Here is a 13488-nt window from a genome sequence, read left to right as displayed (position 1 = left end):
GTGTGTGTGTGTGTGTGTGTGTGCGTGCGTGTGAGACTGTGTTTGTCTTTGTGAGTGCATACTTGCGTGTTAAAGAACAACTCTCTAAATGTCTTTTTGGCAAGTAAAATGTTTGTGAATCCTTGTACCACATCATTTGCCTACAACCAACCACCAGAGGCTGATTGTATCTGTCTGTGTGGGTTTCATTCCTTCCTGATTGAACTCCCTTAGAAAAGCTCTGCTCAGTGTCTCATGTGGCAGCGGGAGATTGGCAGTTTGCAGTGGCCTGATAAAGTTACAGTATCAATCAGAGGCTGTTTTGGGGGGAGGGGAGGCGGCGGGAGGGATGGGAGCATCTGGGGGTGGAAGGACACTTCAGGAAGGTTTTTTGACAACAAGTTTCCGCTCTTTTCTGGTAGACAGCAAGGTGTGTGTGTGTGTGTGTGTGTGTGTGTGTGTGTGTGTGTGTGTGTGTGTGTGTGTGTGTGTGTGTGTGTGTAGCTCTACCATTTGCAGTAATAGCAGTCAGGCTCCAGTGTAATGTACTGTAGCTAGTCCCTGTTTTTTTGTGTCACTGGGCTGCGTGTGTTTTATATTCTCTATCCCCTGTCTACCCCGACCACACAACACAACACACACACACACATCTTCCTCAGGGACAGTTTTATGGCTGTGCTCTATGGCCTCCTTGTCACTGGATCACAATGGGCCTTACATATATACAAGGAGGGTGAGAGATTGTGGTAGTGCTGTCGCTCCTCTGCTGACTCCCAGTTGAATCTGACAGAGACAGAGAGAGAGAGATAAACAGACATACAGGCAATGCGGGCTCACCTTATATTCACACACACACACGCGCTCGGCTGCCTTGGGAACACCACTATGCTTCAGGTCACTGAGCATACCCAGTTTGGAACAAAACCACGATAGATGAATAACCTTTAACAAAGGACATTGGTATGCGAAAACATCACGCACATATGCTTTACATTGCTGTATGCTACAGGTTCATCATGCTTTCGGTCATGGTGTTACATTTGTGCTAGAGAGCCAGCGCAGGAGAGAGAGAGAGAGAGAGAGAGAGAGTGTGTGTGTGTGTGTGTGTGTGTGTGTGTGTGTGTGTGTGTGTGTGTGTGTGTGAGAGAGAGAGAGAGATAGGTGGAAAGAAATGCAAATTGAATTCAGTGGGCAGCATTGTGTTTGAAACATCTCATTCATTAGCTTTGGCATCAGATTTAGCGTGGCCTGGTGAAATGTATTTCTGTATCACTCTCTTAGAGGGAGTCCTGCTGCCGTGACAACAATGCTCACTGTTTCTCCCCTCTCAGCCCATAACACCTACTGTATCTCTCTGTGTGTGTGTGTGTGTGTGTGTGTGTGTGTGTGTGTGTGTGTGTGTGTGTGTGTGTGTGTGTGTACATGCATAGATCTCAGACAATGACCTAACACCTCGCCTCCCTCTCTATCTCCGCAGTCAACTCAGGAGACGGCATCGACTACAGCCAGCAGAAGAGGGAGAACATCGGAGACCTGATCCAGGAGACCTTGGAGGTGTTTGAGCGCTACGGGGGTGAGGACGCCTTCATCAACATCAAATACATGGTGCCCACCTACGAGTCCTGCATGCTCAACTAGCTGGATGGACACCGCCGCGAAGACCCAACATCCCTAACTCACCCCCCCCAACCCTTTCTTCCCCCTCCCCAACTCATCCTAACTTGAGCCAACCTCTCTCTACGCTACCTTTTTTTGGCCCATTAAATGACTAACCGCAAGTCATTATTATTTTTCACCTGTCTGTGTCATTTGGGAATGTGCACCGTATATTTCTACAACTGTCATACGCTTCTTTTGTCCGTTTCTTTGTCACTTCACTTGTGAACGGGGGTTCAGGTACGAAAACAGAACAAAAGAACACTCGCTCAAATGAATTCTCATTAAAAGCAATATTGTCAGATGCATCTTCCTACGTGTTGCTGTATTTGAATGGGTTTCTCGTTGGTGTAGACTAGACACTAAACGACCTACTCTTTTCTACTAGTTCCAGCTACTAGTTTTTGTTATGTTCCTGTGAATGAGAGTACCTCTATGTACATGTACATTTGACCCTTTGGGCACAACTCAAAAATACCTTTACATAACAGCTGCTGAAATAATATGCAGCTGGACCCAATTATTACAAAATAATCTTACAATATATCCCTGGAATTCAAATCCGAACCTCGAAACCAGTTCCACAGCTTTTTTTTCCCCCCAGGTGGGTGCAATTAATTATCAGGTAGAACAGAAAACCAGGGGTAGTCCGGACTTTGTACGGTAAGATTTGAATAACCCTGCCATATATCATAGCAACGGGTTATAAATGTAATAACAATAATAATAATAATAATACTTCTAATAATAGTGTTATTGTGTAGAACGGAAGGCAGACGGACCCCTACTACGACAGCTGCTGGAACCTCTTCGCCCTCCTTCCCATGCTGGAGCGTGCCCAAACATGTTGGGAAATGCCTGGTGGAATGAGGGCTAGCAGCATTCCTAGGTGCCGCTCACTCGTTGTCACAGAACACAGTAACCTGCTTTTTTTGTGCCTTTGAACCGTATCCCAGACACACACAGCGTGTGTGTTTCTGTGAGTGTGAGACTGTGTGAATGCGTACTTATGCATGCGTGTACTCATACCTGTGTGTACATGTGCACGTACGTGTGCATGGTGTTTACCTCCGACACACTCCGCCGTGACCCGGTAGGGAAGCAACACAAGTCCGTTTATTCTACAGCCTTGCCTCTCACACCAACCCAGTCACACCATCATTGTGTCTCGTCAGTCCTCTCTCTTAGGCTTGCCTTGTTGTAGCCTAGAGTACAGTACTTAATTAGATAGCTCACTCAATAAGAGCCTTTCCCCGACAACAATGGCTGAATTAGTCCGACTGCTGCTCACATCACACCGCGCCCGACTCACCGGAGAAAGACACTCACAAAGACACTCGCCCCAGCTCTCGTTGTAACTAACGTCCACCACCAAGCATCTTTACAGCTGCACAGAGAAAATATGTTTGACACGAGACAACTTCATAACACCTTATTGCTCATGTGTTTGGGTGCTTTGAGTGTCTCTGCCAAAGGTTTATATGTTGTTGATGCTTAATACAGTAAGTCTATCATTCATGGTTTAAAAATATATCCCTTCCCATAACAGAATGTTTTCTCCACTACTCCATGACTGGATCAATTCACTGTGTACCCTGCAGCTCAGTGCTACAACTTCTTCATTTGAGTCCGACTTCTGTTCTCCACACAAAGGGTCTGTTTTGAGCTTGATTAGGTCACATCAAAGGAACTAATCTGTGTCAAATAGAGTCTGTATTGTGTGTCGATCACTCTGGACCAATGCTCATTTAGGTAGGTGAGAGTGCAGAAGCGGAAATTGACATTGGCCTCCAGCTGGGCTGATCAGTAATGTAGACACACACACAAGTACACACACACACGCACACACACACACGTACACACACACACATGTACACACACACACACACACACACTGGCATCCAATAGATCAGAGTAGTAACACACGCATAAACCCTACTAGCATCAAATCTAGGCAGTCTATTGGCCTTCTACATCCAAACGTTTGTCAGGTGTGTGCGTACTGGGAGCGGAGTCAGGTGCAGGAGAGCAGAGAGTTGTGAACAGGCACACACTTTATTTAGGCAGGAGAAACCAACAGACGGGCGCCACTGCGTCGAAAACCTCCAGCCCACAGGCAAAAGTGCAAAACGCGCAAAACAGTCACAATAATTTATGTTTAACAATAAACACCTTCGTGAACAACACGGTATAAGCAAACCAGTCTGGCACGTCAACAATTAACACGTAACACAAACAATTTCACACAAAGGCATGAGGGGGAACAGAGGAATAAATACGTGCAGTGTGATTGGGGAATGAAAACCAGGTGTGCAGGAAACAAGACAAAACAAATGGATCAATGAAAAATGGAGCGGCGATGGCTAGAAAGCCGGTGACGTCGACCACCGAATGCCGCCCAAACAAGGAGAGGAGCCGACTTCGGCGGAAGTCGTGACAACGTTAGAGCCAAGCAACAGAGCAGGAGCTGTTCATGCAAGGGGAGTGCAAACTCAAACGACCACGAAAAGAGAACATATAAGGCATTATTTGACCTCATCTGAAGCTTTGCACTAGACTGCGTCTGATTTGCCTCAGACCGGATCACTGGTGTGGAAGGCCCAGCGTGAAATGAAATGAGTTGAATTTTTGTTTTTGTGTTCTCGAAATGGGTCACCTTAAAGAGCAACATTAATTTCCGAGACCACTGCTGCTGATCATAGTCTAACTTCCCTCTTGAAGTATAATGAGCTATTTTTCACTTTGTCACCCTGTGTGCCAATCCAAAAACCTAGAAGCGCTTTGTTCCCAAAACTGAGAAAATCGTTTGAAGCTGCAAGACTTTGTCCTCTACAACTGATAGAAAAAAGGATTTTAATGTTTTTTATTACAGATGATTATAGAGGGTTCGTTTGACTCACTCACTGCCTATTGTGAAATTTCAGTCTGTTGGGTGTTTTGAAGTTTAATATTGATCACACTTCATTCAAACGTTTTGCAATATCTCTGTATTTGGGTGTTCAGGTTTTCCTGATACCTTATATGTGTGTTGATAATATTAAGGAAATTCTCTAGCTTTGCTAAAATAGCACAAGCCCCAAATCCAAGGTATGAAGTTTCTGATAGTATTTTTGCCGTGTAAGGTTTCCTATAATGTTAGCATTGTAAAGCTGTGTGTGTGTGTGTGTGTGTGTGTGTGTGTGTGTGTGTGTGTGTGTGTTCTCTGCAGATGACTTCGTCAACCATTTTGAAAAGAAGGTCGACGACATCCGATCCTCGTTTGCTAAGTCAAACGACACCGCTGGTTCTGCTCACACTGCCCTACCCTGTGCTCTGACCTCTTTCTCCCCTCTCTCTCCAGATGAAATCTCGCCTCTTGTGACGGCCGGCCGCCCAACAACCTGCCCGCTTGACCCTATTCCCTCCTCTCTTCTCCAGACCATTTCCGGGAGACCTTCTCCCTTACCTCACCTCGCTCATCAACTCATCCCTGACCGCTAGCTACGTCCCTTCTGTCTTCAAGAGAGCGAGAGTTGCACCCCTTCTGAAAAAACCTACACTCGATCCCTCCGATGTCAACAACTACAGACCAGTATCCCTTCTTTCTTTTCTCTCCAAAACTCTTGAACGTGTCGTCCTTGGCCAGCTCTCCCGCTATCTCTCTCAGAATGACCTTCTTGATCCAAATCAGTCAGGTTTCAAGACTAGTCATTCAACTGAGACTGCTCTTCTCTGTATCACGGAGGCCCTCCGCACTGCTAAAGCTAACTCTCTCTCCTCTGCTCTCATCCTTCTAGACCTATCGGCTGCCTTCGATACTGTGAACCATCAGATCCTCCTCTCCACCCTCTCCGAGTTGGGCATCTCCGGCGCGGCCCACGCTTGGATTGCGTCCTACCTGACAGGTCGCTCCTACCAGGTGGCGTGGCGAGAATCTGTCTACTCACCACGCGCTCTCACCACTGGCGTCCCCCAGGGCTCTGTTCTAGGCCCTCTCCTATTCTCGCTATACACCAAGTCACTTGGCTCTGTCATAACCTCACATGGTCTCTCCTATCATTGCTATGCAGACGACACACAATTAATCTTCTCCTTTCCCCCTTCTGATGACCAGGTGGCGAATCGCATCTCTGCATGTCTGGCAGACATATCAGTGTGGATGACGGATCACCACCTCAAGCTGAACCTCGGCAAGACGGAGCTGCTCTTCCTCCCGGGAAGGACTGCCCGTTCCATGATCTCGCCATCACGGTTGACAACTCCATTGTGTCCTCCTCCCAGAGCGCTAAGAACCTTGGCGTGATCCTGGACAACACCCTGTCGTTCTCAACTAACATCAAGGCGGTGGCCCGTTCTTGTAGGTTCATGCTCTACAACATCCGCAGAGTACGACCCTGCCTCACACAGGAAGCAGCGCAGGTCCTAATCCAGGCACTTGTCATCTCCCGTCTGGATTACTGCAACTCGCTGTTGGCTGGGCTCCCTGCCTGTGCCATTAAACCCCTACAACTCATCCAGAACGCTGCAGCCCGTCTGGTGTTCAACCTTCCCAAGTTCTCTCACGTCACCCCGCTCCTCCGCTCTCCACTGGCTTCCAGTTGAAGCTCGCATCCGCTACAAGACCATGGTGCTTGCCTACGGAGCTGTGAGGGAACGGCACCTCAGTACCTCCAGGCTCTGATCAGGCCCTACACCCAAACAAGGGCACTGCGTTCATCCACCTCTGGCCTGCTCGCCTCCCTACCACTGAGGAAGTACAGTTCCCGCGCAGCCCAGTCAAAACTGTTCGCTGCTCTGGCCCCCCAATGGTGGAACAAACTCCCTCACGACGCCAGGACAGCGGAGTCAATCACCACCTTCCGGAGACACCTGAAACCCCACCTCTTTCAGGAATACCTAGGATAGGATAAAGTAATCCTTCTCACCCCCTCCCCCCTTAAAAGATTTAGATGCACTATTGTAAAGTGGCTGTTCCACTGGATGTCTTAAGGTGAACGCACCAATTTGTAAGTCGCTCTGGATAAGAGCGTCTGCTAAATGACTTAAATGTTAAAAATGTAAATGTAATGTGTGTGTGTGTGTGTGTGCAAGAAAAGAAACACTGAAAAAAGAAAGTACAGTACTGTAAAGAAAGCACTGATCTGGTTTGACAGACTTCAATATTTATGATTTATGTGTACAAACATTCAGCACAACCATGGAAAGAATTCAGAGCAAGGATCTGACACCTATGCAATGTGAGTGAAGCCTTCCCATTGGGTCCTAATGTAACCGTCCCTCGAGTCCTACAACAACCCACTATAGGCATGCCCATTGCCCAATGAGTGCCCCGCCATTTATGCTCTCTGGCCCTCTTCCACCTTTGGGACAGGGTTGTTAATGGAAGAGGGACGTTTTTTCATTTATTTTTATTTTTTATTTCACCTTTATTTAACCAGGTAGGCAAAGTTGAGAACAAGTTCTCATTTACAATGCGACCTGGCCAAGATAAAGCAAAGCAGTTCGACAAGTACAACAACACAGAGTTACACATGGAGTAAAACAAACATACAGTCAATAATACAGTAGAAAAATGAGTCTATATACAATGTGAGAAAATTAGGTGAGATAAGGGAGGTAAAGGCAAAAAAAAGGCCATGGTGGTGAAGTAAATACAACAACAAAAAATTGCTTTCCCTAATCCCCAACCTGGCCTTATCCTTACTCTGTGCTGCAATGTGAGCCCCTGGAGGGTCACCCCAGACCCTGGGCATTCCTGGTGGGTGCCGTCACTCAGCGCTACCAACTTTGCCCTCGACAGCTGCCTCCGCGGATCACTGAGTGGCAATAAACCCTCTCTACAACTGGCCCAGCTAGAGCTAATGCCATGCTACGCTAGCCCTTCTGTTAGCGCTTGTTCCATTAGCTCACTGGCCGCTCTGCTGCAGAAGGTCACTTTCACAGAGCTCAAGTGTGTCCTTGGTGTGTCTCCGTCTTGCCGCATCATAGCGGTGGCAGGCGAACAAAGGCTTTTGTAACGGTGAGTCAACAGAGCGATACAAAGGCGATGGAAATAACCCAGTTGTGCACTGTGAACGAATAGCAGTGTCTGAGAGAGAAAAGGGGGAAAGAGAGCGCAAGATATGGAAAGAAGAGAGAAAGAATGAGAGGGGGAAAAACAGATAGACAAAGAAAGCGTGAGGGAAAGAGAGCGAGAGAGACAGAGAGATTGCGGCAGAGTGTGTGTGTGTGTGTGTAAAGGCAGAGGTATAGAGACAGGGCGAGGAGGACTCCTGGAAAGAGAGACATGGATCCCGAAAGAGGGGGACAGGGTCTGTTGTGTCACCTGGTGGGGAGTGAGCTGTCTAGTCAGTCAGCTGCAGAATAGGACCGCAGGTTGCGCCCGGCCAGCTCCTCTCACAAAAAAAAAAAAAACAAAGGTAGAGGATCGCTGACAACTGGACCTTTACGACACAAACTGTGGCTCACTTCTCTGTACAAACAAACTGTGTGTGATTGAACCTGTTTCTGTCTGTATCTTTCTCCCTCTCGCTATTCATCTCATTGTTTGTTCTACACCATATTATAGAAACTTTTTTGCAATGTCGCTAGGAGACAGGTAGCCTAGTGGTTAGAGCGTTGGGCCAGTAACTGAAAGGTTGCTGGCTTGAATCCCTGAGCTGACAAGGTAAAAATCTGTTCTTCTGCCCCTGAACAAGGCAGTTAACCCACTGTTCCCTAGTAGGCTGTCATTGTAAATAAGAATTTGTTGTTAACTGACTTGCCTAGTTAAATAAAAAAATGTTTTGTTGTGCTTACAAAGGTTTACCTACAATGACTACTGGCTGGTATTGTGGTGGTCCTAGCCAGTTGTGGCACACTCAAAACCCACTGATCTCCTTAATGCAGTTCAGTGCAGCAATGTGTCTCAGAAAGCTGGTCTCAAAAGGCAGATAGAAGTAACAATGACGGAAGGGGAGGGCGGCGCAATTGAAATAAACGGCCCACTGGGAACAATTCATCTTGTTCAAGTAAGTCTGGCAGAGGCCACATGCTACGAGCAGAGCCTCTGAGCACGTGGACTTTTTTCACGGGCACAATGGAGATTTATTTATCTCCGGTGCCAATGCACCAGGTGTCAGATCTGCGGTTTAATTCAATTCAAGAGTAGGATAAGGGGGAACACTTTCAAAGGAGGCTCGTATTACGTTCGCCTCCTAGTACTTTCTGAAATACCTCCTAAATATTAATAAACAGAGACGCCGCTATAACCAATACAATCTCTCCATCCTATTTATTTTTTGACCTACGTGTGTAGCAATATAGTGTGTTTTTCTTATCGGTGTAGAACAGTCTGTATGCAAATCTCACAGGAGACTTTACTACACGTTCAAACCTTCTTCTCCTTGGAAGGACGTGATCAATGAGGAGGCTCTCACTCCAGGTGCCCTCTCCCTCACCCGTAGGTCTTATTAAATTTGGTGCCTTGGCCTTGGCCCCTAAGACTCTCATGAACTTCTACAGATGCACCATTGAGAGCATCCTGTCGGGCAATATCACCGCTTGGTACGGCAATTGCTCTGTCCGCAACCACAGGGCTCTCCAGAGGGTGGTGGGGTCAGCCTAGCGCATCACCGGGGGCACACTGCCTGCCATCCAGAACATCAGCACCTGGTGTCACAGGAAGGCCAAGAAGATCATCAAGGACCTCAGCCACCCAAGCCACAGTCTGATCACCCTGCTACCATCTAGAAGGCGGAGACAACATAGGTGCATCAAAGCTGGGACCAAGAGACTAGAAAACAGCTTCTATCTCCAGGCCATCAGACTGTTAAATAGTCACCACTAGCCGGCCAGCAGCTAGTACCCTGCCCTGAACTTATAGCCACTGTTACCACCCGGTACTCTACCCTACACCTGAGAGACTGCTGCCCTATGTACATAGCCATTGAACACGGGTCACTTCAACAATGTTTACATATTGTTTTAACCACTTCATATGTATATACTGTATTCTAGTCAAGCCTCATCCTATATAACTACTGCTGTACAAATCAAATGTACATGTATATATAGCACTTTTTACATCAGCAGATGTCACAAAATGCTGATACAGAAACCCTGCCTAAAACCCTAAACAACAAGCGTTGCAGATGTAGAAAACAGTGGCTAGAAAAAACTCCCTAGAAAGGCAGAAGCCTAGGAAGAAACCTTGAGAGGAACTAGCCTCTGAGGAGTTGCCAGTCCTCTTCTGGCTGTGCCAGGTGGAGATTAAGGCCATTAAGGCTAGATTGTTCTTCAAGATGTACACACCTTTTCTATTCATTACATTTACATTTATGTCATTTAGCAGACGCTCTTATCCAGAGCGACTTACAAATTGGTGCGTTCACCTTAAGACATCCAGTGGAACAGCCACTTTACAATAGTGCATCTAAATCTTTTAAGGGGGGGGTGAGAAGGATTACTTTATCCTATCCTAGGTATTCCTGAAAGAGGTGGGGTTTCAGGTGTCTCCGGAAGGTGGTGATTGACTCCGCTGTCCTGGCGTCGTGAGGGAGTTTGTTCCACCATTGGGGGCCAGAGCAGCGAACAGTTTTGACTGGGCTGCGCGGGAACTGTACTTCCTCAGTGGTAGGGAGGCGAGCAGGCCAGAGGTGGATGAACGCAGAGCCCTTGTTTGGGTGTAGGGCCTGATCAGAGCCTGAGGTACTGAGGTGCCGTTCCCTCACATGTACACACATGGTCTTTTCTATTCATGAGAGAACTTGGGAAATTATTCATATACTGTCCATAATGTTTATACACACCACTATATACAGACACATACAGTTGAAGTCAGAAGTTTACATACACCTCAGCCAAATACATTTAAACTCAGTTTTTCACCATTTCTGGCATTTAATCCTAGTAAAAATTCCCTGTTTTAGGTCAGTTAGGATCACCACTTTATTTTTAGAATGTGAAATGTCAGAATAATAGTAGAGAGAATGATTTATTTCAGCTTTTATTTCTTTCATCACATTCCCAGTGGGTCAGAAGTTTACATCCACTCAATTAGTATTTGGTAGCATTGCCTTTAAATTGTTTAACTTGGGTGAATTTTGGACCATTCCTCCTGACAGAGCTGGTGTAGGCCTCCTTGCTCGAACATGCTTTTTCAGTTCTGCCCACACATTTTCTATAGGATTGAGGTCAGGGCTTTGTGATGGCCACTCCAATACCTTGCCTTTGTTGTCCTTAAGCCATTTTGCCACAACTTTGGAAGTATGCTTGGAGTCATTGTCCATTTGGAAGACCCATTTGCGACCAAGCTTTAACTTCCTGACTGATGTCTTGAGATGTTGCTTCAATATATCCACATAATTTTCCATCCTCATGATGCCATCTATTTTGTGAAGTGCACCAGTCCCTCCTGCAGCAAAGCACCCCCACAACATGATGCTGCCACCCCCATGCTTCACGGTTGGGATGGTGTTATTCGGCATGCAAGCCTCCTCCTTTTTTCCTCCAAACTTAATGATGGTCATTATGGCCAGTTCAATTTTTGTTTCATCAGACCAGAGGACATTTCTTTGTGGAGGTCTACAATTTTTTTTGTGTGTCATGCACAAAGAAGATATCCTAACCGACTTGCCTAAACAATAGTTTGATAACTAGAAATTTGTGGAGTGGTTGATGGTTTAATGACTCCAACATAAGTATATGTAAACCTCCGACTTCAACTGTACATACAGTACCAGTCAATAGTTAGAACACACCTACTCATTCAAGGGGTTCTTTATTTTTACTATTTTCTACATTGTAGAATAATTGTGAAGACATCAAAACTATGAAATGAAACATATAGAATCATGTAGTATCCCAAAAAGTTTTAAACACATCAAAATGTATTTGAGATGTCACGTTCGTCGTAAAGACGAGACCAAGGCGCAGCGTGAGTAGAGTTCCACATAATTTTAATCAACTGAAACTCGCCTAACAAAAACAACAACCAAACGAAACGTGAAGCTACAGGTGTGCACTCAGGCAACTCAATGTAGACAAGATCCCACACTAGAAAGTGGGAAAAAGGGCTGCCTAAATATGATCCCCAATCAGAGACAACGATAAACGGCTGTCTCCGATTGGGAACCATATCAGGCCAACATAGACATACAAAAACCCTAGACATACAAAAAACCTAGAGTACCCACCCTAGTCACACCCTGCCCTAACCAAAATATATAGAAAACAGATATCTAAGGTCAGGGCGTGACAGTACCTATAGGGGAGGGTCCAGTTGGGCATCCACCCTCGGTGGCGGCTCCGGTTCTGGACGCAGTCCCCGCTACCGACACTGATCCCTCCGCTTCTGTGAAACCGGACCGTGGATCGTTGTCGGAGGAACCGGACCGTGGAACATCGCCGGAGGCTCAGAACTGGGAACCACCGCTGGAGGATCTGGACTGCAGCTCATCGCTGAAGACTCTGGACTGCAGCTCGTCGCTGGAGGCCCCGGACTGGGGACCGTCGCTGGAGGCCCCGGACTGGGGACCGTCGCTGGCGACCCCGGACTGGGGTCCGTCGTTGGAGGCTCCGAACTGGGGACCGTCGTCGGAGGTTCCGGACTGGGGACCGTGGCCGGAGGTTCCGGACTGTGGAACTTTTTGTATTGTTTGGTATTACTGCACTGTTGGAGTTAGAAACATAAGCTTTTTGCTGCACCTACGATAACATCTGCAAAATATGTGTACGCGACTAATACATTTTGATATGACTCACAAGCATTCTCCATACTCCTGTGCCTCATACAAACACACACATGCATGCATGCATGCACGCACACACACACACACACACACACACACACGTACATGCATGGACAACATATATACACAAGCACACACTCTCTCTCTTTCTTATCTGCTGTGGGGCTAGGAGTACCCCCACCCTGTTTACAATCATGGTTACAGTTGTAGCATTGGCAGGATTTCCAGCTGAGCTCTAGCTACTCTAGACTTTTCAGATGTGCAACGAAAAGTTGTAAGTGTTTCTCACAGTTTGTCCCCAGTTTGTCAGAGTGACCCATGGTTTAGGACGCTGTAGGTCATTGGAGTGGCATTGGGCTGACTTTTGTCCCGTTGACTGATGAATGGCAGGCAGGTTGGGGGGAAATTTGTCCTATCAATGCTGTCCCTCAGAGGTGGCTGCAGCTGTTCTAGTTCTATCAACCTCCCTCCCTCCTCCCCCTGTGACAACAGCCACACATGCCATTCCACCGAGTGGACGAACCACTAATAGAAGAAGGCACTGCGCCAAGGTGACCTTCAACAGAAGCGCTATTCCATGTAACATCTGAGGACTTTGGAACAATAACACTTGTTACACTTGCAAACCAAGCTTGCCATCTCTTCACCAAATCCATCCATTCATCCAATGCCATGTCGGGATCAGCCCTGCTTTAGGGTGAAAAGACTCAAATATATCATTGAGAAGGTGCCAAGGAGGTTATGGCAAATCTTGCCTTAGAAAACAAAATAAACAGTCCTTGGCTTTACCCCTCCACTCTCAGCGACCAGCTGCGCCTGTGACCTGTGGCCTGTGGCATTTACGGACAGACAGTGCCTGCCCGGGGCTTGATTAGAGCACTGCATTGGTGCCGGGGTAGCCACATCCATCATGTGATATCTGTCGCCACGCTGCTGACTGGATTAGAGTCCTAATCCACCACCACCCAGGCTGACGGAGCTGCTGATTGCTGAGGATGGGTAAAAAACGAGAGGATAAAAAAGAAAGGAAAGGAGCCGCTCCACTTTGAGCCTCCTCTGACCCCCCCCCCCTCCGACCTGTGGAGAATGGAGGACTACTATTGACCCCCATGCACTAACACACACACACTACATCTAACCCCCT

The 13488-nt window shown here is 47.0% G+C and overlaps 2 protein-coding genes across 2 annotated transcripts in view; both read left to right on the top strand.

Annotated features, from left to right (window-relative positions):
* The window catches only part of LOC115138293 (PARK2 co-regulated), a 244869-nt gene extending 242926 nt beyond the window's left edge, over window positions 1-1943 (top strand). The window contains exon 5 of the mRNA XM_029674992.2: window positions 1457-1943. Within this exon, the coding sequence (XP_029530852.1) occupies window positions 1457-1617 (161 nt within the window). The 3' untranslated portion in view covers window positions 1618-1943. The remainder of the gene's footprint in view (window positions 1-1456) is intronic.
* A 5608-nt stretch (window positions 1944-7551) lies between these two features.
* Window positions 7552-13488, top strand: part of qkia (QKI, KH domain containing, RNA binding a) — a 93416-nt gene continuing 87479 nt past the window's right edge. The window contains exon 1 of the mRNA XM_065025625.1: window positions 7552-7633. The gene's annotated coding sequence lies outside the window, so the exon portion shown is untranslated. The remainder of the gene's footprint in view (window positions 7634-13488) is intronic.

The sequence above is a fragment of the Oncorhynchus nerka genome, linkage group LG12 (assembly GCF_034236695.1).
Source record: "Oncorhynchus nerka isolate Pitt River linkage group LG12, Oner_Uvic_2.0, whole genome shotgun sequence".
NCBI lineage: Eukaryota > Metazoa > Chordata > Actinopteri > Salmoniformes > Salmonidae > Oncorhynchus > Oncorhynchus nerka.
Note: the sequence above shows the minus strand (reverse complement) of the source record. Positions and strands in the feature narration are given on the sequence as shown.